Raw genomic sequence first — 26,155 nt, forward strand, 5'->3', positions numbered from 1 at the left:
CTATGTTTGCAGTGTTTGCACTATGACCTAATCCCCACCCTCGTCATGGATCGGAGCAAGCTTCTTCCAAGGTTGACCTTTCTCTAACTCATACCATGGACTGTCTCTCGGTGACTACCAGACATTCACTGCGGAGGTCTGGCTCTCGACTTTGTACATTTTCCGGCCGGATATATCCCTCAACTACACTGCATCGACAATATGCGCTCTTTCCGACACCCCGGCGCATGAACGGACAAGCCAATCGATCCGATCACTATGATACTCCAACCTCCGTGGAGGAAATTGCGAACCCTCAGCAGGCTCAGCCGCTCTCCGGATACTATTCATTGATCCTGAAATCCAAATCACCGTACGGTGGTCGTGCGTCGACTTCACGACCGACGCCGCCCGTTCGGCCCGATGCCGAACCGACGCCGGCATCCAGCGTCACACCGCAATCACCACAAGAAAAAATGGCAATTGTGTTCGGGACCCGTCTCGCTGGCCCAGGACGATCCTCGCGCTACAGTCCTGGTGAAATTCCCCCAGAGTCGACATGGAAGACCATCAACGGTGTTCCCATTCCTCCCCAGCCCGAGGAACCGGATAATTGCTGCATGAGTGGCTGTGTTCACTGCGTCTGGGATGATTTCCGAGACGAGATGGAGGACTGGGCATCCAGAGTTGCAACGGCAAAGGCCAAAGGCGGTCCTGAGAAGGGGACAAAAGACATGCGCTCGGCGCCTAGACCCGAAGTAAGCTCGGCCAGTGGAAGCATGGACGATGATGGTGGTGGCAGTGAAGCAAATTGGTCGCCGCCCAGTCATGGGGATGATCTGTTTTCTACTGTTCCCGTTGGAATTCGGGAATTCATGAAGACGGAGAAAAGGTTGCGAGTGAAACATCAGAAGGAGGCTACAGCGTGAAGTATTCCGGCTTGTGTCTTTTTGAATTTATACCCTGTGTTATACTTGGTTGGAACAGTTGGTGAAACCTGCGTCTAGAGCACATCGAACACGTGGTATATAGATAGACTGTACATAGAACTACAAATGATGCCATGACTATATTATTCTGAAAAGAATCCAAATTGTCTCCAGTGCCTTTTAAACTGCTAAATCGCCATACGTCCCACCTTCCTGGGTATCTGTTATGCTTGCAAGGTAGCAGGGCGAAGGGAGGGAGGGAATGTCCTCAGAAGCCAGACTGTGTCTGGGGTACTCTCTTCGGCTTAGCCAAAGAGGTCCCTGGACAGGCGTGTGCCTGGAGTCCCACCCCTACTAGACATCTGCGCCTGGGTGTCTAGTGCAGGGCGAGCGCTCATTTCATCATAGGATGGGCAAGTGAAGAGGGAGCGGAAAGGAAGAGAAGAAATGTCCTCAAAAGCCAGACTGTGTCTGGAGTACTCTCTTGGCTTAGCCAAAGAGGTCCCTGGACAGGCGTGTGGCGTGCGCCTGGAGTCCCACCCCTACTAGACATCTGTGCCCGGGTGTCTAGCGCAGGGTGAGCCCTCATTTTATCATAGGACGGGCAGGGCAAGAAGCCTAGTTGGAAGGTAAGAAAACCAAGCGAGAAAAGAACAAAAGGTGTGAAGTTGTGAAGGGTGAGAAGTGGAAGTGGAAGTGAAGAAGCAGAGTGAAGAAAAAGAAGAGAAGAAGCAGAGGCTAGAGTGAAGAAAAGAAGAGAAGAAGAAGAAGAAGAAGAAGAAGAAGACGAAGAAGACGAAGAAGAAGAAGAGGAGAAGAAGCAGAGACTACAGTGAAGAAAAGAAGAGAAGAAGCAGAGTGAAGAAAAAGAAGAGAAGAAGTAGAGTGAAGAAAAAGAAGAGAAGAAGCAGAGTGGAGAAAAGAAGAGAAGAAGCAGAGTGAAGAAGAAGAAGAAGAAGAAGAAGAAGAAGCAGAGACTAGAGTGAAGAAAAGAAGAGAAGAAGCAGAGACTACAGTGAAGAAAAGAAGAGAAGAAGCAGAGTGAAGAAAAAGAAGAGAAGAAGTAGAGTGGAGAAAAGAAGAGAAGAAGCAGAGTGAAGAAGAAGAAGAAGAAGAAGAAGAAGAAGAAGTGAACAAGAAGTGAACAAGAAGAAGAAAAGAAGAGAACAAGCAGAGTGAAAAGAGAAGAGAGATGGAGAAGGAAGAAGAAGAGGAAGAGGAAGAGGAAGAGATGCTGAGGAAGATGGAGATATTTATACCCTCAGGACGGGGACGTGACTGACCAAAAGGGAAGGCAAACATCCTATACTCAATTGGAAGGAGTAAGGCACCTTCTATTCATCTTGACCACATGACCTCTTGTGTCCTTCCTGTCGCCAAGCTCATTGATATCAATCAATCAATCAAAGTTCTATTAACCCGTTGGAGCCTAACTAGTATCGTAGTGGCTATGCAGGCGCTTCTCTCCAGATGAAGCAAGAACGTCCCGTACGCCTGATCATGCTTCAGTATAAAAAGTGAGGCTGGTTCTCAAAGAGTGGGAGCACCAGCCTATTACATATAAGCCAGACTCATAGACCATGGAACGAGTTGATATAGTATATTGCGTACATGTCCATTGTTGCCTTTCAATTCCCAACTAAACACAACTTTTATGCTGCGAGAGTCGGAAATTATGCACTGACTTACACTACAGCGTCTCCATGATTTCTATATGCAAGGCTCATCTTCTCAACTTGTACGGAGTACAAGGTACGTCGTACGTCTAGAACCTGGTGGCCATGTACATTGACCTGGAACACTGGCCCATCTAGTGACGTGCTTACACGGTATTTCCCTGAGAACTAACCTGCATTGGAAGACTCGATTTCCACTCATAATGTCTGGGCCATATCTAACTACGCCCTGCAGGTAAAACTAAAGGGCGCATCGTGAGTTAGTCAAGTACACACACGTGCTTTTCTCCGGCCTAGACCCAAACCGTCTGCTAAGATCGACAAGAACCAAGGCTAAGCTAGGTGCAAGACCCCTGCAATATCCCAGAATACCCTTGACATGCACTCGTGCAGTGCGGGGTCTCCTTCATAAACCAGCATAAACGGACATAATGAACATATCCAAAGGCATTATTTTCAAAATGTATGTCACACTGTACTTACACAAGTGACATCGACATCGATAGGAGGGGCGGGGAGTGAATATAAATACCTCGAGGGAGTGTCTGGGGAAGTTCGAATATTCCCAGATCCCACACTTAGCCCTAATCATGGCTGTTACTTCCGGATTTTCAGCGCCAGAAAGCGCACAGAATGCCCCAAACATAGCTCTTGCTTTGCTGAAGCTGGGCTTCATGCTTGTAAGTACTTGTACAATGCTCTACCCAATTGTTCGAGTCATGGATTCGCAGTTAAAGAAACTCAACAGATCTCACTCTGTCTCATCAGCATCTTAGTCTACAACATCTACTTCCACCCACTATCCAAATTCCCCGGTCCCAAATCCATGGCCGCAACACGTCTACCCTACATGCGCCTGATGCTGAGCGGCCGATTCCCTCAAAAGACCAAAGAACTGCACCAACAGTACGGCGCCGTTGTGCGCATTGCACCGGACGAACTCTCATTCATAGATAGCGAAGCCTGGAAGGCCATCTACGGCACCCGAGTCGGACACGGACAGAAGGCCAAAGATGGCCGGTTCTACGCACCAACTTTCCAGAATGCCCCCAGCATCATATTATCCAATGACGCGGACCATTCCCGCTTCCGTCGGCTATTGTCACACGCTTTCTCTGACGCCTCGTTGCGCGGACAGGAGCCGATTATCAAGAGCTACATTGATCTGCTAATGCAGAGGCTACGCGAGAATATCGATAACGGAACTAGCGTTTTCAACATGGTTGCGTGGTATAACTTCACAACGTTTGATATAATCGGAGACCTGGCTTTCGGTGAGCCCTTTGATTGTCTCAAGAACTCGACTTACCATGAATGGGTATCGATTCTCCTCGGCTCGATTAATATTAGTGTGTACGCGAATGTGTCGAGACGACTGCCCGGTTCGAAGTATATTCTTCCGTATATCACGCCCAAGCGGATTATCGCGCAGAGGAGCACGCATCTAGCCTTGACGAAAGAGAAGGTCAATAGACGGGTTGAGAAGTCCAATGATCGGCCTGATTTCTTTGCGAATATCTTGAAACACCAGGATACGGAGAAGGGTTTCAGTATCCCCGAAATGATCACGAATGGTTCCACCTTGATCATCGCGGGTTCGGAAACGACTGCAACTCTGCTTTCCGGGGTGACATATCTGTTGCTGAAGAATCCGCGCGTGCTGGCAAAGCTGCAAGACGAAATTAGATCGTCTTTCACGGTCGAGGAGGAGATTACCCTGGAAGCTTGCAATAAACTGGAGTATTGTCTGGCGGTCCTCACCGAGGCACTTCGGGTCTATCCTCCCGTTTCAATAGGATTGCCTCGTATTGTCGATGCGCAGGGTGACATGATTGCTGGGCATTGGGTGCCGGGAGGGGTGAGCAGGAAATTCCCCTTTGAATCTTGATTTAGCTGTACAGGCAGGCTGACACTTAGACAGACGATCGTTTCAGTCTCCCATCTAGCTGCCAGTCACTCTCCTACCAGCTTTGCCCAAGCGACAGAGTTTATTCCGGAGCGGCATTTGAACGATCCTCGCTTCGCGAATGATGACAGGAATGTGATGCAGCCGTTTAGCTTTGGTCCGAGGAATTGTATTGGACGCAAGTAAGTTCTGTGCTTTTTCGTGTCATTTCCAGGTAAGCGTGGCCTGCTGATATCTGTCTCTACATAGCTTGGCGTATGTTGAAATGCGGATGATTCTCGCGCGCATGATCTTCAACTTCGATATGGAATTGGAGCAGCCTGAACAAGACTGGTTGGATCAGAAGACTTTTGTTCTTTGGGAGAAACCGGACTTGGCGGTGAGATTGAAGCTTAGAAGTCATTCTGAAGGACAAGCCAGTCAATTCTGATTATGTAGTGTTTTGGTGCTATGTAGCAAAGCAGACGGGGCTCTCGTTGTTACCTAGCACTTTCCCATGGCCCAATATAACTCAAGCTTACCTCTCAGTGTGATTCTGTCAGAAACTACGCTTCAATCTTGAAAGGAGTGACAAGACGGTAGCCGGGACGTTGCCCTAGAGACTAGAGCCCATAATAGCTATGGGACGCGAATCACGCCGGCGGATCTAGAATTGCATTACAGTCTTACTATCGGCAGGGCTGCCTCAAGAAGGTAACATTGATTTCTGCCATTCTTTGATGGCTCCCTGGAACCCGTCCCTTTAGTAAAGCCCCTGGTCACGAATCATATCTGGAAGCAATGGACCGCACTTATGGGCAGCTCAATAGTCATTCCCTCCAGAGTGTTCTGGCAAAAGGTAGAAAGCCGGTAGACACGAGTGCATAATCCCCCTGCTAGACAATGCCCCTAAAATTCCCCTAGAATCTACCACCCGTATTCTATGAAATAGATCCCCTGCACCTCCGTCCCCTGATGAATTGCTCAATCATCTGCTTGAACTCGCCTCCTCTTGCGTGATCCGCTGTCTTCCGGTTCGCCTTGTCTTGCCTTCTTGTGTTCAATGGCACGATTCACATCATTGTCATCCCGGTTTTCATCGGTAATGGATTTTTGAGGGTTCCCTACCGCCATGTAATAAAGGGCAATCTGAGGGTAATTAAATCGTCCAACTGAATGGCACTGGGATAGTGCATGTGAGGTATTAAGCTCCGCGATGAGTCGACTGGCGAAGGAATCATACGGCTTGTACGAGATTCTCTTGCGCCAGATCGTACACTGCAATGGCTGTGTCGCATTGTCCGGATCCCTGAGTCCCTCCAGTAATTCAGGGGTAATCCCGGTCTCGTATAAGTGAATGTATTCATGATCTGTTGCTCTCGTCACCATGAGACGGGGCTGGAAGGGACTTAGCTGAGGTCCGATAAGATTGATGAGCAGGGGAGGAACATACGATGTAAATGATTGGCCTTGACAAACCGGGCAGCTTGCGCTTTTCCATTTGCGCGAGAGCCAGTAAGACACATAGGAAATACGGATCTTCAGTCCATTCCTTTGGGATTACCTGGGCTAGTTGCTTCTGACGATAACTTCGGCCAGCGGAGAAAATGGCTGCACCGGGACGAGGCTCAAATTGTCTGCAGCGAGGAACATCGACGCTTGCGTAATGTAAAAAGCCTACCAACCCGTATGACATATTGCCGAGGGAGTCTCTGTGACGATGAAGCACGGTATAGTCTGGCTGGTGAACTCGCCGACCTCGAAAATAAAAGGGAGCTCCTTCTTCGGAGGAGTGAAATTGTAGTCCCTTGTCAGTCATTCCTACGGGGATTTTCGTCTTTGTCGACCTCAGGTCATACCTAGGCCTAGTGGATTTGGGCTCTTCGCCTAGCAGGATGTTCTCAAGAGAGTAACACTTTATGGCAGCGGATAAGCTCATGGCTAGCGTTTCAGCATCGTCTGGTCGCTCCGGAGGTCTTCGTTGATCGTTTGGAGTCTCCGGGAAGACGGGGGCCGTTGGGGCGTCTTCGAATCGACAACCCAGCAGTTCAAGATGACGTGGAGTCCACCGGAGAGGGTGGACAAGAAGACCACGCTGTTCGCGCACGACATCACGAAACGACTTTGATGTAAAATCGTGCGCCATTGGACGGGAGATGAGAGCGGTAATCCTGTCAATGGTGAGTCGCGACTGAGGTGGTGATAATTAATGCGTGATAGAGATGGAAAAGTCGTGAAATAGGAAGTTTTGGTGAGTCCTATCGGAGGACAACGTTTGCTATTGTTCTGAGTCGCTGCCTTCTGGTCCAGTGGTCCCTTCTGTGGCGGTTAACGAGTGCCTGAGGCAAGTGCTCAGGCAAGTGAAGCAGACGTCACTTGACAAGTAGAAACAGGAAGGAACGGCAAGGGAAGGAGCAGGCGAGGAAATGTTTGATTGTTTACCTCCTGCTCTTCCCTTTCCAGACTTGTTACTATGCAGTACGACAACGATCTTCTATATAATCCCTATCCTTTTCCATCTTCTTCCTCTTTTCTTCTTCTTCTTCTTCTCTCCCCAAGTTACCACTCTGGTTCCACTCACAGCGCATCCAGCTGTGACTTGATTCTTTTCTCGCTTCAATCCATTTCAAAGTATGTCCCCCACATCAGATACCCTCACTTATGTTGAGATGTGATGACACCTATGACACCTTACCCTTACTCTATCTTCGTTTGACATGTATGAAGTATATAGGACGCGAGGATCTCACCACGTTCCGTTCCCGTTATGGAGCATTCAAACACAAAGTCCTACACTTCGGGCTGACAAATGGACCCGCGACTTTCCAAAGAGATGTCGTTCAGGCAGCGTCTGTATGGTGCTGTCCAGCTGACTGTGGAATCTTGGATCGTCTGTGACACTGTGGACACTCTCATGTCCCAGCGTTCTCACTACGGTTCGCCCAGCAGTTCGACAATTACCGCGACCGCAGTAGGCCTTGCTCTGAAGATTTCGATACAGACACGCGAGCGCATGGGGAGGGTCCTCTCATCGGTGGTCCTTCGTCAGACCTGCCGGACCTCTCCAACTCAGAAGATCCATTCCCGTCTTCCTGGCCGATCGACAGGTCTAGCCTCAATAAGGCAGTTAAGGAATTTCTTGAACTGACATGCGGATCTACCCGCGATTCGGGCCAAGCCGGCCCAACCCGCCCGCTAGGAAGGCCCAAACCAATACGAACCAAGGAGGAGTGAGGACAGTTGAGGGCGAAGCTGCCGGAGCCTCACTCGGGACTACTCCCCCTTCACACACTTCACGCGGCTCTTATTTCCACAGCGTCACCTCTGTACGATTTTCAACACCCGTTTTCGTACTCTGCGGCTCCCGGCTTGCGTGATTCGACATATTCTATACTCCGCCCCACCTCAAGAATCACCATCGAGCCCGGCCGTTATCGAATTCCGCGATGCTAAAACCAGACTGTCAGTTGTTACAACAGAACAACAACGGGGCATAAATGCCGTAAGCCGTTGACGACGGTGGCCTTTGTTTGCGTCGACAAAAGTCAGACGGAAGCTTCATGCTTACGAATAACCATATAGCAATCTTGGAAGCGAAAAAGCAGTTCCAACGCTGGGAGAACGGTAAACCTGTCATCTCCGACCTGTGTTTTGCGCAAATGGTGTGCGAAGGTTCGCACACCATCTTTCAAATCTATCGTAGTACATGGGGTAGTCGGGGAGAGGAGGCAATAGAATGGGAAAGAATTCTATAATATAACGACGCATGTACAGAGTTCCACTTACAATTCTGTCTTCTCTTGCTTCATTCTTCCCTTTCATCGCCCTTACCAACTTATCATACTTACCGACTGACCGTACCGCTACCGTCACCAATGCATCCTCTTCAACCAACGTCGTCACTCCCTCCGGCCGCAAGAAAGGTCGTAATTCCCTACCCACTGCAACTGCACTACCCGCTCCACCCTCCACCCAACCTGCCCCTCCGACACATCCCCCAACACGTTGGTTGAAGAGGATGCATTGGTGACGGTAGCGGTACGGTCAGTTGGTAAGTATGATAAGTGAAGAAGAAGAAGGAAGAGGAAGAAGTTGAAGTTGAATACGGCGACTATTGAAAGATCGCAAGGGAAGAATAATTGATGGGGTGGACGGCAGAACTTTCCCTTTCCGTTTCAGTGCTCACCCTAGCCGCTTTTTGCTCACTGATATACACAGTAGGCACCGGCCGTCAGCTCATCGAACTAGCGGCACCATGGAGGGCAAGAGGAGCTCGTTCCAGCAAAACAGACGGGACTCTTGTTGTTACCTAGCACTTTCCCATGGCCCAGTAGAACTCAAGTTTACCTCTCAGTGTGATTCTGTCAGAAACTACGCTTCAACCTTGGAAGGAGTGACAAGACCTTAGCCGGAACGTTGCCCTAGCGGCTAGAGCCCATGATAACTATGGGATGCGAATCGCGCCGGTGGATCTAGAATTGTATTAATAAAATCGTCCACCTGAATGACACTGGGATAGTGCATGTGAGGTATTAAGCTCCGCGATGAGTCGACCGGCGAAGGAATCATACGGCTTGTACGAGATTCTTTTGCGCCAGATCGTACACTGCAATGGCTGCGTCGCATTGTCCGGATCCCTGAGCCCCTCCAGTAATTCAGGGATAATTCCGGTCTCGTATAAGTGAATGTATTCATGATCTATTGCCCTCGTCACGATGAGACGCGGCTGGAAGAGACTTAACTGAGGTCCGATAGATTGATGAGCAGGGGAGGAACATACGGTGTAAATGATTGGCTTCGACAAACCGAGCAGCTTGCGCTTTTCCATTTGCGCGAGAGCCAATAAGACACATAGGAAATACGGTTCTTCAGTCCATTCCTTTTGGGTTGCCTGAGCTATGGGACGATGCTCAAAAAAGGATTGTCTCCTGCGAGCGCCTTTGACGCTTGTGTAATGTAGGTAGCCTACTAACCCGAATGACATATTGCCGAGGGAGTGTCTGTGACGATGGAACACGGTATAGTCTGGTTGGTGAACTCGCCGACCTCGAAAATAAAAAGGAGCTCCTTCTTCGGAGGAGTGAAATTGTAGTCCCTTGTCAGTCATTCCTACGGGGATTTTCGTCTTTGTGGACCGCAGGTTATACCTAGGCTTAGTGGATTTGGGCTCTTCGCCTAGCAGAATGTTCTCAAGAGAGTAACACTTCGTGACAGGGGATAAGCTCATGGCTAGCACTTCAGCATGGTCTGGTCGCTCCGGAGGTCTTCGTTGATCGTTTGGAGTCTCCGGGAAGACGGGGGCCGTTGGGGCCTCTTCGAATCGACAACCCAGCAACTCAAGATGATGTGGAGTCCACCGGAGAGGGTGGACAAGAAGACCACGCTGTTCGCGCACGACATCACGAAACGGCTTTGACGTAAAATCGCGCGCCATTTGACGGGAGATGAGAGGGGTGATCCTGTCAATGGTGAGTCGCGACTGAGGTGGTGATAATTAATGCGTGTCTGATAGAGATGGAAAAGTCGTGAAATAGGTAGTTTTGAGGAATCGTATCGGAGGTTAATTGCCCGCTCAGAATAATAGGTTGATGAAGCGGTTACTACAGTACAGCAGAATGCTGCCTCATCATTGGCTGTAGCCTGAGGGGACTGAGGCAACCACGGGGGCGCGGCGCGCATTATTAGTCGACAGATCCTCACCGCTCCACAAATACCGGCAAAAAAAGACCATCACCGCCAAATCGCAGCAACCAGACTCAAAAAACCACCACCTCGCTCGAGGAACAAAAAGAGCAAAAAAAAAGGAAAACAGCATGTCCCTCTCAAAAGCCGAATCCGACATAATCCTCAACCGGGCGAACGTAGCCCTATCCCGCAGCCAACGTCTCGTAGCCTCATGGCTCCCCGAACCAACATCCTCAGAACTACAAACCAAGTCCGAAGAAGAGCTACAGAAAGAAGAAGATGAGATCTTCACCGCCGTGCCGGAGACGTAAGCGTACCCCCTTCCCCCTTTCCTTTCCTTTTCCTCCCTTTCCCCCCATATTATCAAATTTCGTAAAATCCTAACTCAAATCCCAATCACAGCCTCGGCATCGGAGCACCACTCCCCCAAAAGGCCGCGGACGGAAGCTGGAACCGCTCAGAGCTGGACTCGAACGATAAACTGCGCAAACAGCTACTTGGCAAAAACTACGATCGCATTATGAAAGCTGCTGCGGAGCAGAAAGCTGCGGCTGCGGCTGCTAGGGCTAAGCCTGTTGCTAGTCAGGTGCAAGAGGGCGGTGATGAGGTGGAGGATGATGAGGAAGATGGAAGGGCGGCTATGCTTGCTAGACAGAAGAATAAGAGGAAGAGTGCTGTGCATCCTGCTGCTGTGGCTGCGGAGGCTAAGGACGATGCTGAAGGGGAGGAGGGGGCTAGACAGTCTGGGAGGGCGAAGGGGAGGAAGAAGGCGACGAGTTATCTTGATGAGCTTTTGGCGGAGAGGGCGAAGAAGAGGAAGAAGAGATGAGGTGGATTGGGGGGGGATTAGGGAGATTTTATTTGTTTGCACGCACATGAGCGTGTCCGGCTACCCTGGCTTGGGCGCAGTCGCTATGCGACTTGCATGGCGAGAGGGCTATTTGGTCAACTCGTGGTTCCATGGCTAGAGTGGGTCAGGGATTCGAGGGCTTTTCCGTCTGCTACTACCTGGCGGTAGCGCGGTCTATGGATTGGCCAGGGATGAACATTGGACATCCGAATGACGACGCGCCCAGATGTCGTGGCAGCCGTGCCATATGCCAGTTTCTTGCAGGGACAGAGACTGCAGAGTAAAAACATCATTTCCACGATATGATCAAATTGCAAAATATAAAATACAGATTTCCAGTCTCTTGCTCTAGGTTGCCATGAAATCCGATGTTTTTGTTTTGCTCCGCCCAACCCAAGGGTATATATGATATGCTGTGTGAAGGAAGTATGGCTCTGTTGTCGGGCCAGGCGGCGGGTGTGGCGTATGCCAGAATTAAATAGCCAAAATATTAGAAGAGATGAAAAGAGAAAGAGGAGGGTAAGGGAAAGGAAAGATCTACAGGCGCAATGAGAGGTTGATCAGAGCAGACATTCTCCGGATGTAGAAGGTTGTGTGCTTCGGCCTGGTCAACGGTACATATGCGGGTCAAAGGAGAAGAGGAAAGGAGAGGGGTGGTAAGAAGAGTGTCAGGGCCTGTGGGGAGGTATAGGAATCCGTAGAAGCAAAGAGTTCCCATCTTTAGGTGTAGGATGGATATACCGGAGCTCCTCAATTATATAGTAGTTATTCCAGCCGTTTGCGCTTCCGGTCGTCTGCCATCGCCTCCTGGTCCTCGTCGGGTCTTTCGGCAGTATCGGCAGGGTTGAGTAACGAGTGCACATTGCTCGCCATGCTCGAGCGACGAGTTGCGGGCAACGAGGATCCATGAGGGAATCTGGATCCAAGCGTCCAGCCATTATCGACACCAAGCATGGACGGCGATGGTTCGGCGGTGGGTGGAGTGGCTTGGCGGGTTTGTTCTTGGAGGCGCCGGGGAGCACCCATTTCGTATTGGGCGAGGACGTCGCGGACTTGTTGGTCACTTGAGACCGGGGTTCGGTGCCCTGGTGAGGGAGGCCATGGCCCACTGGGAGGATTACCAGGGGGATATGGAGCGCCAGCTGATGGCGACCAGCCGTGTTGCCGGATGTCCGCAGATGTGTGACGGCGGGCTAGGTTGGGCCCTGGGGATGTTGAGACGGAAAGAGGATGCGGCATTGGTTGTTGTGGAGGCGGCGCAACGGGAGGTTGTGGCCGAGCGTATGCGGAGGCGGGTGTGGCACCGCTGATTGAACCATACCGGCGGGGGGATACTGAGAGATGGGGAGGAACGGGCGGTCGAATCATGTTGGGAGGTCTGGGTGTGTGGTCCATCATGGACTGTCGACGGGCGTCGTCCTGGGGCATTTGGCGCGGAGACAGAGGTGGACCGGCTTCGGTCATGTTGGCAAAGTACGGTTGTCGTGGAGGCATGAGGTTCTCGTGGGGGGTTTCGAGGGCGCGGATCATCTCGATGTGTTTCTCGACTTCTCTCTGCATGTTCGAGACTGTGAAGTGTCAGCGCGTGTCGCCGTGGGTGAATCGGCTGATCTCGACATACCATCGCGATGTAAAGGGCTTTCTCTATCCGGCACAACAGCTTGGAGAAAGCGCGAAATCGAATGCGTCCACTGGGATCACATTAGCATCATCGTCGCACCCACACCGACGACACACGTACTTGATAGCACTTTGACAAACTTTCCGTCATAGCCTGGCATCTCGAGCTCAGCGCCATGTTGCCCTCTTCCGCCCGAGACAACCGAGCATGCATATCGAATAGTGTGTGCTCGAGGTTCATGAACCTCGCTTCGGTCGCATCAGGTGCAGGTTCGGCCGGTGTTCCAGGTTGCGAAGCTGGGGCCTTGTGGCCAGGGAACGAATCGCGATGGATCAAAGCATGCCTTGAGGCGCGGCGCTTGATCTCCCGCAAACCCGCTAGATCGCCTCTTTTGAAGTTTCCATTGCCATGTTTGAATTCCCAGAGTGCAGAGTCTGGGGAACCGGTGTGAAATACGTCGCTCACTGGGCAAGTCCAGGATCAGAAATGACTCCATCGAAGCTCGCATGCGCAACACCTACCTTTGTGAAACCCATACATATTCAACTGCCGAACGAACGAGGATATATTGGTGTGTTTGAAGTACGATCTGCGAAAGTCAGAGGCGAACTCATTGGCCAAGAGGATAGCACCCACGCTAGGACTTTGGAGAATTCAGACGTTGGCGACATGACGAAGCTATCGTTCGTCCCCGACCAAGAGATGAGATGCTGAATGCTAGGATCCTCTAGCATACTATTCCAAGAAAGAGGTAAAGATAAGCTTGTGGAGCGCAAGGCAAGGCAGACCAAAAACATACTTGTAGAGCTTGTGAATGAAAGCAGTCTGGACGACTTTGGGCTGCTGAGCTGCGGCTGCAGCGCCAATAGCTGGGTTGGGAGCATTCAAAGCATTATTCCCTTCGCCATTGGTGATCCCTGCCATTCGGTCGCCATCGGGACTGCCATGGGAAGCTCCCGTAGGCGGAGGGGTGATATCCATCGCGCTCGAATGGCCCGACGATGAAAGAACAGGAATGTTTCGTGTCCTGGGGGCATCTGGACCGGCAAATGTGATTCTAGAGGACGGGGGTCGGCGAGACGACTCATGTCGGTGGGGGGGGGGAAAAGAAAGAAATTTGACGAATTCGATGGGGGTGGATGCGACGGGATCGTGAGGGGTGGACGCGACCGTTTACACTCGTGCCGAAGAACGTGGGACATACGCAGTAAAAGCGGAGATCAACCAATACTCAAGTCATTGCGCAAAGGGTTCAGATGAAATATGAAATAAATAAAAAGTCTCGAAAAGGTCAAGATTGAGGCTGCGGGGAAGGGGGCCGGAAATGCGTGAAATCGGATCTGCAGAATGTGAGAAGACGAAGTTATACAGGGATGAAAGGAAAAAGAAAAGTTGGTGGAGCAGAATAGGGGGTTAGCCTTAGGTCAACCTCCCCTATAAACTGTCTGAGCTTTGAATTATGCCATTATGCCCTTATCATAGTTATTCAAAGCTTCGATATCAACTACTATGTTCTATATCCTAGGCCATCTGCGTCCAAGGTTCTTCTTCTTAAGCGGCCCAGAGGGCTCCCAGTTCTCATCGAAGCACCAGATATACATGTCGTCATATCGATACCAAAATATCAGAAAGTCCCCATCTGCGACAATCGTAGTGCAGTCGTCGATGGGCGGTGGAAACAGCCAACGCTTGACGTTAAATGAAAGCACATTCGTGGTGCTGGCACTTGAGCGTGTCAGGATTTCAGAACCAAGGTGTACTTGGAATTTCCGATCGTCTGTTCCCTTCGTGTAGCGAAACATTAACTCCGTGCCTTGGCCTGGACGGTCTAGGTAGGCATTGATGAAGTTGGAATGTTCTGCTTGGTAGGTGCAATGCACGGTAATATGGTCGTTGGCCTCTAGTGAGAGATGCACTGACGAGTATTCTCTGGCTGTGGGCTTGTATGAAAAGACGTCGTCCTCGTCGTCCTCGCTGTCATCGATGGTGTATTCGTAAATGGACCACAGCAATCTGGAACTTTGACTGGGGTGGCGGCATTCTCTGTCAACTCCGTGTCTGTCTTTTGAAAGCCTCCATCCGTGGCGACCACAAGGCAAGTCTTGGTCCTGCGTCCAGGAGCAGACAAATTCGTTGTCGTGGACAGAAAACTTATGTACCTGCAACTTATGATCCTCCCGACAAAGTGGCTGTTCCCGATAATCAAATGGCTCGCCACTTGTCTTGCATGCGGAAATTAAAGAAAACTGATCTTCGCTTGCATGTAATGACACAAAGAGAATAGCCACACTATTCTTGACTGTGACTGCACGAGACAGCCCGGAATCGAAGCAGAAGTGAACCACCTCGGAGAAGTCCTTACTGTGCTCAAAGCTCAGCAGGATCTTGGATCCATGGGCTACGTGATGCGTGACGGATGGAGAGGGTATGCGGAAGGACTTGAATTCTCCTGTAGGCCATTTCCAGACATGACAGTACCTGTTATGCCAAGTCAGTGCTGTGTCTAACACCAAAAGACGGTTTGATCCCTGGGTACATACCCTCGCTGTGAGATAGCCGAGATCAGAGTATCTGAGACCAGGACGCTGGCTAGTCCCTCTCGATTGGGAGTCAATAGGGCTTCCCACTTCCCCCTTACTAGGTCCAAAACGAACAAAGTAGTTTCTGGGATAAGCCGTTCGGATTCGAGCCATGCACAGACACCATTATATAGACTGAGCGACTGTTGATTGTTTCCCCCACCTTCATACTGTCATGGGGCATGGTGACCACGGTGGCCGGGTACCCTCTTTCGGCCCTAAACCTTCTCCTTATTAACGCATCAAGAGACTCAGAGTGGGTGACATTCTGCCCGGTGTGAGTTCTAAGCGCAGTGCGCACCACGGTAGTATCGGTGAAAATCTCATTCCACCGTTTCGAGACCTTCGTAACCCTATTAGGAGGCATCGCAAGTGTCGAAACAATGGTATCATACTCTTCGGAAGACAACGACGTCCTCCACGTTTAGGTGCGGTACCACCATGGTAACAATCTCATGGGGCAACCCAGCAACCACATCACACTGAAGCTTGATATTGTTGAGACGGCTTTTCACTTGCCGTATCTCATCAGATCGTAGGCTGCCCACCAGCTCGTTCAGGCTACTTTTGTCAGCATCCACGGTGATATCCTGATGGACTGCGATTTAGGGTCTGGGGCATACATTTCTTCGCGACTCCTTTTGTCGCTAATAGCCTTGAAGGCCTCTAAGATAGATACAGAGTCCATGGTGTATCACCCAGAGGAATGGCCCGAAGATAGGAATTGACGGACCTGGGATGGAAGATGGATAACTCCAAGACCCTTCAGCGGGGCGATAGGGTCGAAAGGCGAAGGCCGATAAGTCGCGACGCGCCCGCCTTACGCGTAACGCGAGGTAAATGACAGCTGTGGTTTGCACAGGACGCAGAGTCAGAAAAGGAAGATAGACCAAGTCTTTTCTAACAGAGGATGATCATTCAAGATGGAATCATGGAAAAAAGGTGAGGTCAAAGGCTACCTGCGAGGGCAGCTGCTGAGAATGTTCAATCCACCAGACCCGTAGGCTGCTGTTTCAGTTATCTCTACTAGCTAACTATCAATTCCCGGTCTGAAAACGATAGTGCTGAAGCTTCCGGGACGAAGGACGGGGAATGGTTCTGAGGGTGGTAGTTGAAGAAGAGAAGTGGTGGGTGAAGAGGGGAGTTACAAATACTTCGGAGAGGGCGTCCAGGCTAGATGTATATGCGTTGGGATCGAAGGTTGAGAGACCACGTGCTGACCTACATCGAAGATGCTGTTGTCTCGCTGAATCTATCTGAGTCAGGAGGGTATGTAGAAATGTTTACAACCTTTGCACGTTTAGTTGTTGCTTGGCGTGAGCTTTCTTGGAGTACTTCCGAAGTTCTGCCAAAAGTCAGGTCTACAATCAAGTCAGCGCCGCATTCCTACGGTTCTCTACAACCAATCATTTCTCCTCCTACCATCTTCCACACCATCACGCTCAACATAATAGTGGTGATGCCGGTGTGGAAAGGGATAGGGAGAGAAACAATTGACTGTAGAGTTCCGTAGGGGCGATGCCTCTGAACGCGGGTTTCAATGCAGGTTGGACAGTGCTGGATGTACTGTTTCAGCAACTTGGCCCCTTTGTAAAAGGTAAGGCCGCGCAGTTTCTGCCAAGCGCGGTCCGCGTCTAGATTCATCTTGAACCAACGTCCACCGCACCGGTCGCAGGTCTCAAGCTTTGGCTCGAAGTTTTTCATGGACCCCTCGAGAAGCTGTCACTCCTGCTCAATAACGGCGAAGCTACGGTCAAAATAGTGGGCGACGGTGCGATAGGACGATATCCAGAGGACTGAATGGGGTCTGAAGCAGTAGTCGAGGACGCTAAACGATGATGCTGAGAGGATGGAGAAAGGTCCGGAGAGGCAATTGGGGGTAGCGTAGATGTCGCCTGGGGCTCGGTAGCACAGTTACGGTCTGAAGTAGTGGGCGAGGCCGCTGAACGATGATGTTGAGAAGATGAAGGAAGGTCCGGAGAGGCATTTGGGGATAGCATCGATGCTGCCTGGGGACCTATCCCGTGGCTACCGTCTGAAGTAGTGGGTGAGGACGCTAAGTGATAACGTTGAGAGGATGGAAGATCCGGAGAGGCCTTTGGGGGTAGCACAGATGTTTCCTGGGTCTGGGCCTCCTCCAGTTTGACAGGATTGTCAGCAAGATCAATGGTACTGGCACGCACGGGGGCCTCGTTCTCGACCCGTCCTGACAGGCGACGGCGCTGGGCCGGGGGCGGGGCGTTCACATCGACGGCAGGATTTCCAGCAGTATGGACAGGGGCGTCGGGTCTAGGCGCGCGGCATGAGTCGCAGGTTTTGAGCTCCTTATTTTTTCTGGCGTTGAGGAACGCACCCAGGGATCGTTTGTTGTGGCACCGGCTACAGCGTGTGGTAGACGGACGGACGTTTAGATTGGCGGCGGAACGCTCACGCAGCGGTGTTGGAGGGGAGATAGGGCGATTTGAAGTAGTGGGCGCCGGTGCGATAGGACGATGTCCAGAGGATCGAAAGGGGTCTGAAACAGTAATCAAGAACACTAAACGATGATGCTGAGAGGATGGAGGAAGGTCCGTAGAGGCAATTGGGGGTAGCCTAGATGTCGCCTGGGGCTCGGTAGCGCAGCTACGGTCTGAAGTAGTGGGCGAGGCCGCTGAACGATGATGTTGAGAAGGTGGAGGAAGGTCCGGAGAGGCATTTGGGGATAGCATCGATGCTGCCTGGGGACCGGTGCCGTGGTAACGGTTTGAAGCAGCAGGCGGGGACGCTAAGTGATGATGTTGAGAGGATGGAAGGGCCGGAGAGGGACCTGGGTGTAGCACAGATGTTTCCTGGGAACCGGTAGCGGAGCTACGATTTGAAGTAGTGGGCGCCGGTGCAATAGGACGGTATCGAGAGGACGCCGTTACCATTGCCTTGGGATTGGCAGCGTAGCTAGGCTTTGAAGTAGCAGGCGCCGGTGCAATAGGACGATATCGAGAGGACCTCGTTACCATTGGCTTGGGATTGGCAGCGTAGCTAGGCTTTGAAGTAGCGGGCGCCGGTGCGATAGGACGGTATCGAGAGGACCCCGTTACCATTGGCTTGGGATTGGCAGCGTAGCTAGCTTTCGAAGTAGTGGGCGCCGGTACGATACGACAAGATCGAGAGGACACAATGGGTTGCAGCATCGATGGTGCAAGAGTCGGTGGTGCCCATACAATCTGGCGAGGAGGCTGAGGGGAAAGCTGAGCTTCAGAGGCCGTTCTCTTGCGGGATTTCTAACCATTCCGTATGTTAGCAAAAAAGCTTCATGTGGGAAAATATTGTTAATGGACTGCGAACTTCGTACGCGGAACAGCTATCCCGGCAAGTCCGGCAAGTACGAGTAAGAAGCTGTCCTCGATGAGGGTGATATTCGAACAACAGTTTCGACGCACGGCAACGTGTGCAGGGACGGGACGTAGGAATAGGATTGTCGGTCATTGTGAAGGTGTAGATTGTAAGAGGATACACAGTAGATTAAATGTTTACGCGTTACGGGGAAGCGTGTAATAGGCAGGCGGTAGGAGATCATGTACTTTACCTTACAACTGACCAATCGGAAGCAGGGATTCCGGAAGTGACATTTCGGGCCGATAGGCAATAATACTGTGTAAACAGTAAGAACCACTTTGGGGCTCAACTTCAAGTAACCGCCCTAAGCCTTGCAGTTGCAGGTCACCCCTAAAATAGCAGGGTTTTGAAAATTACTGTTGTTAGATTTACATACAAATGCACAATGCATGTATGATCCATAGAAAATACACAATCCAGAAGAACCAATCCAAAGTCGCACTCTCACACATCCCTTCCGATTAGGAACTGATCTAGGTCACATAGAAATTCAAGAATACAGTGACAAAAAATTAATAAATGACACAAGGAACAGGCACGCAAGCATTACAAAGATCTCTCTAAGATGTCACTGCGGCGGTTTCAGTTCGGTTCGCAAGCCCAGGTAATAAAAGGCAAATGAAAATGCTCCCCACCCTCTCTATCATTATAAGCTAACAGGGGTCATATCTACCGACCCTTTAGATGCCGAGGGTGAACTCAACACCGACGTCGATCTCACGGGCCATCTTGACGACCTTGGAGAACTGGACGGACTTCTCGGCGGCGGTCTGGAGGTCCTCGATGGAGAAGATCTTGAGACCGGACTCGTTGATCTGGAATTGGGTTAGTTATTGACCTAGACAAAAACAGCTACCAGGAATTGAATCATACCAGCTTGTGGGCCATCTCCATGTTGGTACCCTGGAGACGGGCGATGATGGGAGTGCGCAGGTTCATCTCGTTGACGACGTTGATCAGACCCTGGGCGATGGCGTCACAGCGGACGATACCACCGAAGATGTTAACGAAGATGGCAGAGACCTTGGGGTCGCTGGTGATGAGCTCGAAGGCGCTGCGAATGGCAGCGGGGGTGGCACCACCGCCGACGTCGAGGAAGTTAGCGGGGGTACCGCCGTTAAGCTTGATGATATCCATGGTGGCCATGGCGAGACCAGCGCCGTTGACTATGGACAGAGATTAGCGTTGCCATATTGTGCGACATTGAGAAGATGCTTACCAAGGCAGCCAATGTCACCATCGAGCTTGATGAAGTTAAGACCGTGCCTGAAAAGAAGTCAGCAACGTTTCCACACGTTTCATCAAACAATAAACCTACTCGGCAGCCTTGACCTCATCGGCATCCTCCTGGGAAACATCGCGCCACGAGAAAGCCTCCTTCTGACGGAACTCGGCGTTGTCATCGAAGCCAAGCTTGGCATCCATGGCCAGGACCTGGTGGTCGGAGGTCTCAGACAAGGGGTTGATCTCGATCTGGGTAGCATCGCGCTCCATGAAGCACTTGTAGAGGTTCTGGATGGTGGACTTGGCGTCCTCAATGCACTGGGGGGAGAAGCCAAGATCGGTGGCGATAGTGCGAGCAATGTCGTCGGTCACACCAACGTGGATATCAATGGGAGTGGTGATGATAGCCTCGGGGTTCTCCTTGGCGACAGCCTCGATATCCATGCCACCCTGGGAGGACGCGACGATGACGGGACCACGGGTGGTGCGGTCCAGGAGGACAGCGAGGTAGAATTCACGACGGGCGAACTTGCGCTCGCAAATGTAGACGGAGTTACAGATACGGCCGCCAGCGCCGGTCTGCTTGGTGACGAGCTTGTGGCCGATCATCTGGCCAGCGAACATCTTGGCCTCGGTAGGACTGCGACGATATCTATCAGCTTTCATTGTCTCCGGTGCTTTATCGCGATGATCGAACTCACGAGTAGATCACACGGACACCGCCCTTGAGGCCATTGTCGAACTGACCCTTACCACGGCCACCGGCGAGGACCTGGGCCTTGATAACGAGATCACCACCACCTGTGTACTGTTCAGCAAGCGCGTTCAAGGGGTCGAAGCAGTTGATTCTATTTACCGATGGACTTGGCAATAGCCTCGGCCTCTTCAGCAGTGTTGGCGACCTCACCCTTGGGGACACCGACACCATACTGGGGTGATGGATTAGCGAACCCGAATCCCTAATTCTTTTTTTTTCGGGCGACCGAAGGGGTAACCATGGGTATGCACGTACCGACTTGAGGAGTCTTGCGGAGAGGTACTCGTGGATAGAAAGGTTGCGCTTCTGGACAGCGAGTCTGCCCTGAACGGCGGGTTGCTAAAATTTCACGGTTCCAATCAGCATCCGATCGAGATATCAAGTGCTGACCTGCTCTCGAAACAGGGAAGATATCTAACTCACTGTAGCAGCCTTGAAAGCCGCGGCAACGGGTCTACCGCGAGCAAGCTTGAACATGATGAATATTAGGATGAAAGGAAGGGGAGAAGGTGTAGAAGGGCGAATATATGAAGCCCGTTTTACTTCGTAGATGGTTGGTATTCAGGGACCGGGAGAAACAGCTTTCTTTTTCACTTCCGACATTGCGTCGCGGTAAAACCAAAACCGGGTGCTCAGCCAACCAGCTGCCGTCCTCGGCATGACTCAGCATGCGCCCCGAAATCGAGCGGGACGAGGCTATTGAGGTCGGGATTTATCTCCTTTCCTACTGTGTACTTGGTATATAGTTACTGGTGTTTCTTTCTGTTTGAATCCATCTTGATATTATCTTGAAGCTCTTGATCCATTGCTATACATTATTATATTGACCTCCACCCGGCAAGCTCAACCGAGACCCGAATACCCGCCAAGATCAAAAGCCACCATTTCCCCCATTATTTGCCTGAGGCATTTTTAATCTTCCAGAGTTTGAACATTTTAGTCATAGTTCGACCAAACAGACCCGACCAAGCCCACCCTCCGGACAATGCCCATATCAACCAGCTAGCACGACCTTCCCAGATCCATGCCTTGCGACCCTGAGCCCACGGCCACAACCAACGCCATGGCGCTGAGCCATACAGCACTTGGGAAACGACACTACGAGCGTAGGCGGCGTTCGGCATAGCATTGTGCTGGCTGTGCTTCACACGGGAGAGATACTCGTTCTCGATTGGGGAATATAGGGAACCGGGTTGCAGGCTCCGGTCGGTGCGCGCAATGCGCGATTGAACACCGCCGGTAACGATGGTCGTTACGTGGACACTGTCAGGCCTTGTTAGAAAACGGGAATACTGGGTTGGGCGGGGCGGGGGCCATAAAACGAACCCGAATGGGGCCAGCTCCACCCGAAGGGTGTCACTGAACGAGTGCAGTGCTGCTTTGGAGGCATTGTAGACCGAACCGAACACGTATGGAATGATCTAGCAATTGTCAATTGGGTGGGTTCTCTGGAAGCTGCTGGATTCGCAAACTCACCCCGGCGACGGAACCAATCTGCACAATAGTGCCTTTTGCCTTGATGAGCAAGGGCAGGAAGGTCTGGCACATGGTAATGACCGAGAACAGATTGGTCTCGAAGGTCTGGCGGACTTCGACGATGTCTACTTCCATGGCGGGTACGGTGTAATCTGTAGCTGTCAGTATCTGATTTGGATATTTCGTCCAAGCCACATGCATGGAGTTACATACTCCGACCACTGTTTATGATTAGCCTGATGCACCATCAACAGATAAACTCCCAAGGTGTGCTCACGCATTGTTAACGAGATAGTCAAGACCCTTGTCGCGGAGTCTCGTTTCGACATCCGCAAAGCACGCTTTCACACTCTCCGGGTCATCCACAGTCAGGCTTAATGTTTCGATGCCGATATCTGCCAGATCTGAGATAGTCGCTGCTTCACGAGCGGTGGCCAGCACACGCAGGCCTTGTCTGTTGAATTCGCGCGCGAGCGCGTTTCCGATGCCGCCAGGGGAACACCTAGGCATATCAGTACCTGATCACGGTGTATTTCTTTCGTCGCGTATGGCTTACCCTGTGATCAGCACCGATCTGCGGGTATCTGTCACTCCCGACATGTTTAACGCAGAAGAGTCTAGTGAATATGTTGTCGAGACTAGAGGATTGATTGCGGTAGGACAGCTGTTTGTATTGCCGAGCTATGTCTACTGTGTACGATGTACAAGTGGAGACCAAACAGATATGCCTCGGCTCGACGTTTCGACGTTGCAACCTTGGAACCCTAAGCCCTATTTCCTATTTGGTGTCTAATAAATAGTACGTAGTGGCTTGAAGAAGTGAAAAAGTTCGGAACCAGCTTGAGATAAAGAATATAGCCAAAACTGACGACTGCCAAGAATATCAACTGCTATGTATCCATTCAGTAGCTCCCTTTTTCCGGTATGCGAGGTAGTCTGTGGATGATACTGACACATTACACAAATCCTTCTCAGGAGCATACCAATGACAGCAAGTTATGCTAGAATCTAGATTGTCGGGTATTGACTTTGCATACTTCGGCATATCTGGTGTGAGGCTACTGGATGTTGTGTTGCTATTGCAGTTGCACTGGGTAGGAACCCTGCTGCAAAACGGGAAGGGTATACCCTGATTTTTGAAGAAAATGAAGTTGGCAGAGACTAACTTGCATACAGAGGAGAATGGAAGAAGAGAAGAGTTTTCATATAAGATCAAGTCAGCTGTTCTGGGAAGGTAGGTTGGACAGGGTATACAACAGTCACGTTAAGTAACGGCAAGCTACCTAGCTATGATGGATTCGGCTATCTATACCTAGTACCTACAGTAGAACTGAATAATGACATCAAAGGCTGAGCAGTGAGCACAGACAAACGAAGCCTAGGGCTGAGATCCATGCACGATGAATGCATACATCTCCATAGTATCCGCAATATAATTTCCCATTTCAAGGTTTCGCCATCCGGTCCCCACATTAACGCCCGTAGATCCCCGAGCCCAAGTAACGACCCAACTATCGCAATTCCGTGCCTTGAATCAGCCTTAAATTAATACACAAGCCTCCACCAAACCCCAGGATAATCGCATCTCTCCCTTCACCCATGCTAAACTCACATCTTTAATGCGATATCACCAACATCGCCCATGCCGCCACCACCCGCAAGATATCAACCCCAAATCAAGATTCAATGAGGGGAAAGAAAAAAAAACTAAAAACCCCAGACCATCGAATCCCGTACATAACCAGCCCTACATATTCCTAAACCCAGCCCCAAACCCCCAGTAATGGCCACCGAACTCCAAGAACTTCCCCGACACATGCGCAGCCCAGGCGAAGATGGCTATCGAACCCCAACAATCGAGGATGCCGAGCGCGCACTCTCGATCCTCGGCGCCGTCGAAGATAGTTCCAGTTTGCGCGATGTCCATTCTTCCGCCCTGGAAGCTGCGCTACAGCGTGCTTCGTCGCGGGCAACTCTGAAATCGAAGCCAGATAGAGAACCCGGGACTTGCCGGGATCATAACGGGCTGGGCCTGTCCGGGCATGAACGTACGGCGTCGGGGGAGTTGGGATGGAAGAAGCGCATTCGACATGTTACTTGGGCTTATTTTACGTTGACGATGGCGACGGGGGGGCTTGCTAATGTATTTTATGAAGGTATGTGTTGAATGGATTTACTTACATGCCATGATGTATCATGCTATGCGATATTTGCAAAGATTGGTTAAAATCTAATGAAACACAGTCCCATTCCGATTCAGAGGCCTTGATACAATTGGCATCGTGGTATTCCTCATCAATATCGCTCTATACCTCCTCATCTGGACAGCGCTACTCATCCGCTTCTACAATTTCCCTTACACATTCAAAGCATCCCTAATGCACCCCACTGAATCACTATTCGTCCCCGCAGCAATAGTCTCCTTCGGCACAATCCTGATCAACATCTCGCAATACGGACCGCAAAATACCGGCCCCTGGCTAATGCGCGCAGTCTGCATTCTCTTCTGGATCGACGCTGCGCTCGCCGTCATGTTCTCGGCGGGCATCTATCTTCTCCTCTGGTCGACGCAGACGTTCACGATAGCCCAGATGACGCCCATTTGGATCTTCCCCGCGTACCCGATGCTGATCATTGGTCCGCATGCTGGGATTCTCAGTTCGAAGCTGGAGCCCTCGCAGTCTCTGCCGGTTATTATTGGCGGGGTGACTATTCAGGGCGTTGGGTTTTTGGTTTCGTTGATGGTTTATTCGGCGTTTATCTATCGGTTGATGACGCAGAAGTTGCCGAGGGAGAATCTGAGGCCGGGTATGTTTGTTTCGGTTGGTCCGAGTGGGTTTACCGTGGCTGGGTTGGTGAATATGGCTGCTGGGGCGCGGAGGTCGTTTCCAGTGGATTTTATGGGGAATGGGCTGTTGGCGGCGGATGTGTTCAGGTTTGGGATTAATTTTTCGTGTCTTTGGCTTTGGGGGTATGTTTGCTCTACACTCCAACTTCTCTGTTGATCCTTTGTGGTCTACTCTACTGACTGTTTCCTAGGTTGGCAATATTCTTCTTCCTCATTGCAGGTGCTGCCCATTGGTCGGCGATCGGACATGGCCGCATTGATTTCTCAATGACCTGGTTCTCGTTCATTTTCCCTAATACTGCATTGATCACTGCTACCTTCGCTATTGGGCAAGCATTCTCTTCCAAGGCTATAAACATTGTTGGGTGTGTGGCGGTGTTCCCGCTGCTGTTGATGTACTTCTTTGTGTGTTATATGATGATCCGGGCTATTATAACGCGACAGATCCTGTGGCCGCAGAAGGGTGAGGATAGAGATGAGGGTGGTTTCGAGATCGTTCGGGTGAAGCCAGCTGCTTCGCCTGGGGATGAAAGTGCTAGTCCTGCATGATCAATCGGGGTTTTCCGATACCTAGTTCTTTACTTTGTATATAGTTCTAGTGGAATCTATCCAATGTATTCTACCTAATCTCTTTGACTGCGACAAATGGGTGGATCCAGCTCAATATATAGATAAAAAACATGCCCGTGGTGCATGTCACCAGTGCTAGTATAAAAGTACCCGGCAATATATATGCCAGCAAGAACCATGGAAAATCCCCGACCCTAGACATAACCCCGCGGGCAAGTATATCGCTTCTACTGCAGAGATAGCTCAATCTAGATATCCAATTAGCATTCGACTGCAAAAAAGAACCATAACCATACCCCGAAGACTACAAAAACAAAATAACTTCTATAGAAAAAAAAAAAGAATAAAAAAGAAATGGACTCGCCGGGAATTGAACCCGGGACCCCCCGCAATCGGATGAGTGAGCTAGTCACTGCAATGCGAAGCGGGTATTATACCCCTAAACCACAAGCCCATTTGATGAAAGATTGCTTCATACTTCAACTGATAATCTGCCAGTTTTAATCCGTATGTGAGATTGTCAACATTATACCGGGCATGTAGTCGCCCCAATTTAACGTTATGGAAGGAATTAATTAATTCACCTCCTGCATTTGTATATTCTCAATTATTCTTGCATTTCTCGGTGCGGATTCTGTCAGTGCCGAGATTGTGGTCGTTCGTTAAAGCCCGAGTGAGTGGGAAGATGGTAGATATGAGTGGTT

General features: G+C 50.7%; 11 protein-coding genes across 11 annotated transcripts; 4 read left to right on the forward strand and 7 right to left on the reverse strand.

Moving 5' to 3' along the window:
• Positions 1 to 95: 95 nt before the first annotated feature.
• N7515_001762 (oxidoreductase-like domain-containing protein) lies at positions 96 to 908 on the forward strand (the record flags this gene model as incomplete). Its single annotated transcript, XM_056662506.1, has 1 exon — positions 96 to 908. One exon carries the CDS (start codon positions 96 to 98, stop codon positions 906 to 908), a length of 813 nt encoding a protein of 270 aa, XP_056524619.1.
• A 2,266-nt stretch (positions 909 to 3,174) lies between these two features.
• On the forward strand, positions 3,175 to 4,920 carry N7515_001763 (cytochrome P450; the record flags this gene model as incomplete). The annotated part of the gene is made up of 4 exons (XM_056662507.1): positions 3,175 to 3,264; positions 3,333 to 4,442; positions 4,506 to 4,672; positions 4,740 to 4,920. 4 exons carry the CDS (start codon positions 3,175 to 3,177, stop codon positions 4,918 to 4,920), a joined length of 1,548 nt encoding a protein of 515 aa, XP_056524620.1.
• Positions 4,921 to 5,453: 533 nt separating this feature from the next.
• On the reverse strand, positions 5,454 to 6,615 carry N7515_001764 (uncharacterized protein; the record flags this gene model as incomplete). The annotated part of the gene is made up of 4 exons (XM_056662508.1): positions 5,454 to 5,867; positions 5,923 to 6,080; positions 6,155 to 6,276; positions 6,329 to 6,615. The coding sequence occupies 4 exons, from the start codon at positions 6,613 to 6,615 to the stop codon at positions 5,454 to 5,456; spliced, it is 981 nt and encodes a 326-aa protein (XP_056524621.1).
• Positions 6,616 to 9,437: 2,822 nt separating this feature from the next.
• Positions 9,438 to 9,903, reverse strand: N7515_001765 (uncharacterized protein; the record flags this gene model as incomplete). The annotated part of the gene is made up of 2 exons (XM_056662509.1): positions 9,438 to 9,564; positions 9,617 to 9,903. 2 exons carry the CDS (start codon positions 9,901 to 9,903, stop codon positions 9,438 to 9,440), a joined length of 414 nt encoding a protein of 137 aa, XP_056524622.1.
• A 379-nt stretch (positions 9,904 to 10,282) lies between these two features.
• Positions 10,283 to 10,983, forward strand: N7515_001766 (DUF3245 domain-containing protein; the record flags this gene model as incomplete). The annotated part of the gene is made up of 2 exons (XM_056662510.1): positions 10,283 to 10,461; positions 10,557 to 10,983. The coding sequence occupies 2 exons, from the start codon at positions 10,283 to 10,285 to the stop codon at positions 10,981 to 10,983; spliced, it is 606 nt and encodes a 201-aa protein (XP_056524623.1).
• A 786-nt stretch (positions 10,984 to 11,769) lies between these two features.
• Positions 11,770 to 13,606, reverse strand: N7515_001767 (heat shock factor family protein; the record flags this gene model as incomplete). The annotated part of the gene is made up of 6 exons (XM_056662511.1): positions 11,770 to 12,572; positions 12,626 to 12,695; positions 12,746 to 13,089; positions 13,147 to 13,214; positions 13,262 to 13,360; positions 13,425 to 13,606. The coding sequence occupies 6 exons, from the start codon at positions 13,604 to 13,606 to the stop codon at positions 11,770 to 11,772; spliced, it is 1,566 nt and encodes a 521-aa protein (XP_056524624.1).
• Positions 13,607 to 14,139: 533 nt separating this feature from the next.
• N7515_001768 (F-box domain protein) lies at positions 14,140 to 15,892 on the reverse strand (the record flags this gene model as incomplete). Its single annotated transcript, XM_056662512.1, has 5 exons — positions 14,140 to 15,103; positions 15,166 to 15,262; positions 15,376 to 15,547; positions 15,600 to 15,765; positions 15,828 to 15,892. 5 exons carry the CDS (start codon positions 15,890 to 15,892, stop codon positions 14,140 to 14,142), a joined length of 1,464 nt encoding a protein of 487 aa, XP_056524625.1.
• Positions 15,893 to 17,826: 1,934 nt separating this feature from the next.
• On the reverse strand, positions 17,827 to 18,371 carry N7515_001769 (uncharacterized protein; the record flags this gene model as incomplete). Its single annotated transcript, XM_056662513.1, has 2 exons — positions 17,827 to 18,051; positions 18,111 to 18,371. The coding sequence occupies 2 exons, from the start codon at positions 18,369 to 18,371 to the stop codon at positions 17,827 to 17,829; spliced, it is 486 nt and encodes a 161-aa protein (XP_056524626.1).
• An 885-nt stretch (positions 18,372 to 19,256) lies between these two features.
• Positions 19,257 to 21,034, reverse strand: N7515_001770 (succinate--CoA ligase (GDP-forming) subunit beta; the record flags this gene model as incomplete). Its single annotated transcript, XM_056662514.1, has 8 exons — positions 19,257 to 19,391; positions 19,450 to 19,742; positions 19,796 to 19,842; positions 19,895 to 20,440; positions 20,502 to 20,601; positions 20,657 to 20,729; positions 20,813 to 20,896; positions 20,981 to 21,034. 8 exons carry the CDS (start codon positions 21,032 to 21,034, stop codon positions 19,257 to 19,259), a joined length of 1,332 nt encoding a protein of 443 aa, XP_056524627.1.
• A 416-nt stretch (positions 21,035 to 21,450) lies between these two features.
• On the reverse strand, positions 21,451 to 22,633 carry N7515_001771 (SDR family oxidoreductase; the record flags this gene model as incomplete). Its single annotated transcript, XM_056662515.1, has 6 exons — positions 21,451 to 21,820; positions 21,884 to 21,978; positions 22,034 to 22,185; positions 22,247 to 22,254; positions 22,311 to 22,535; positions 22,590 to 22,633. 6 exons carry the CDS (start codon positions 22,631 to 22,633, stop codon positions 21,451 to 21,453), a joined length of 894 nt encoding a protein of 297 aa, XP_056524628.1.
• Positions 22,634 to 23,816: 1,183 nt separating this feature from the next.
• N7515_001772 (tellurite-resistance/dicarboxylate transporter family protein) lies at positions 23,817 to 25,430 on the forward strand (the record flags this gene model as incomplete). Its single annotated transcript, XM_056662516.1, has 3 exons — positions 23,817 to 24,189; positions 24,278 to 25,004; positions 25,073 to 25,430. The coding sequence occupies 3 exons, from the start codon at positions 23,817 to 23,819 to the stop codon at positions 25,428 to 25,430; spliced, it is 1,458 nt and encodes a 485-aa protein (XP_056524629.1).
• Positions 25,431 to 26,155: the final 725 nt, after the last annotated feature.

The sequence above is a fragment of the Penicillium bovifimosum genome, assembly GCF_028826915.1.
Source record: "Penicillium bovifimosum strain IBT 22155 chromosome Unknown utg000002l_segment0_segment0, whole genome shotgun sequence".
In the NCBI taxonomy this organism is placed as follows: Eukaryota; Fungi; Ascomycota; class Eurotiomycetes; order Eurotiales; family Aspergillaceae; genus Penicillium; species Penicillium bovifimosum.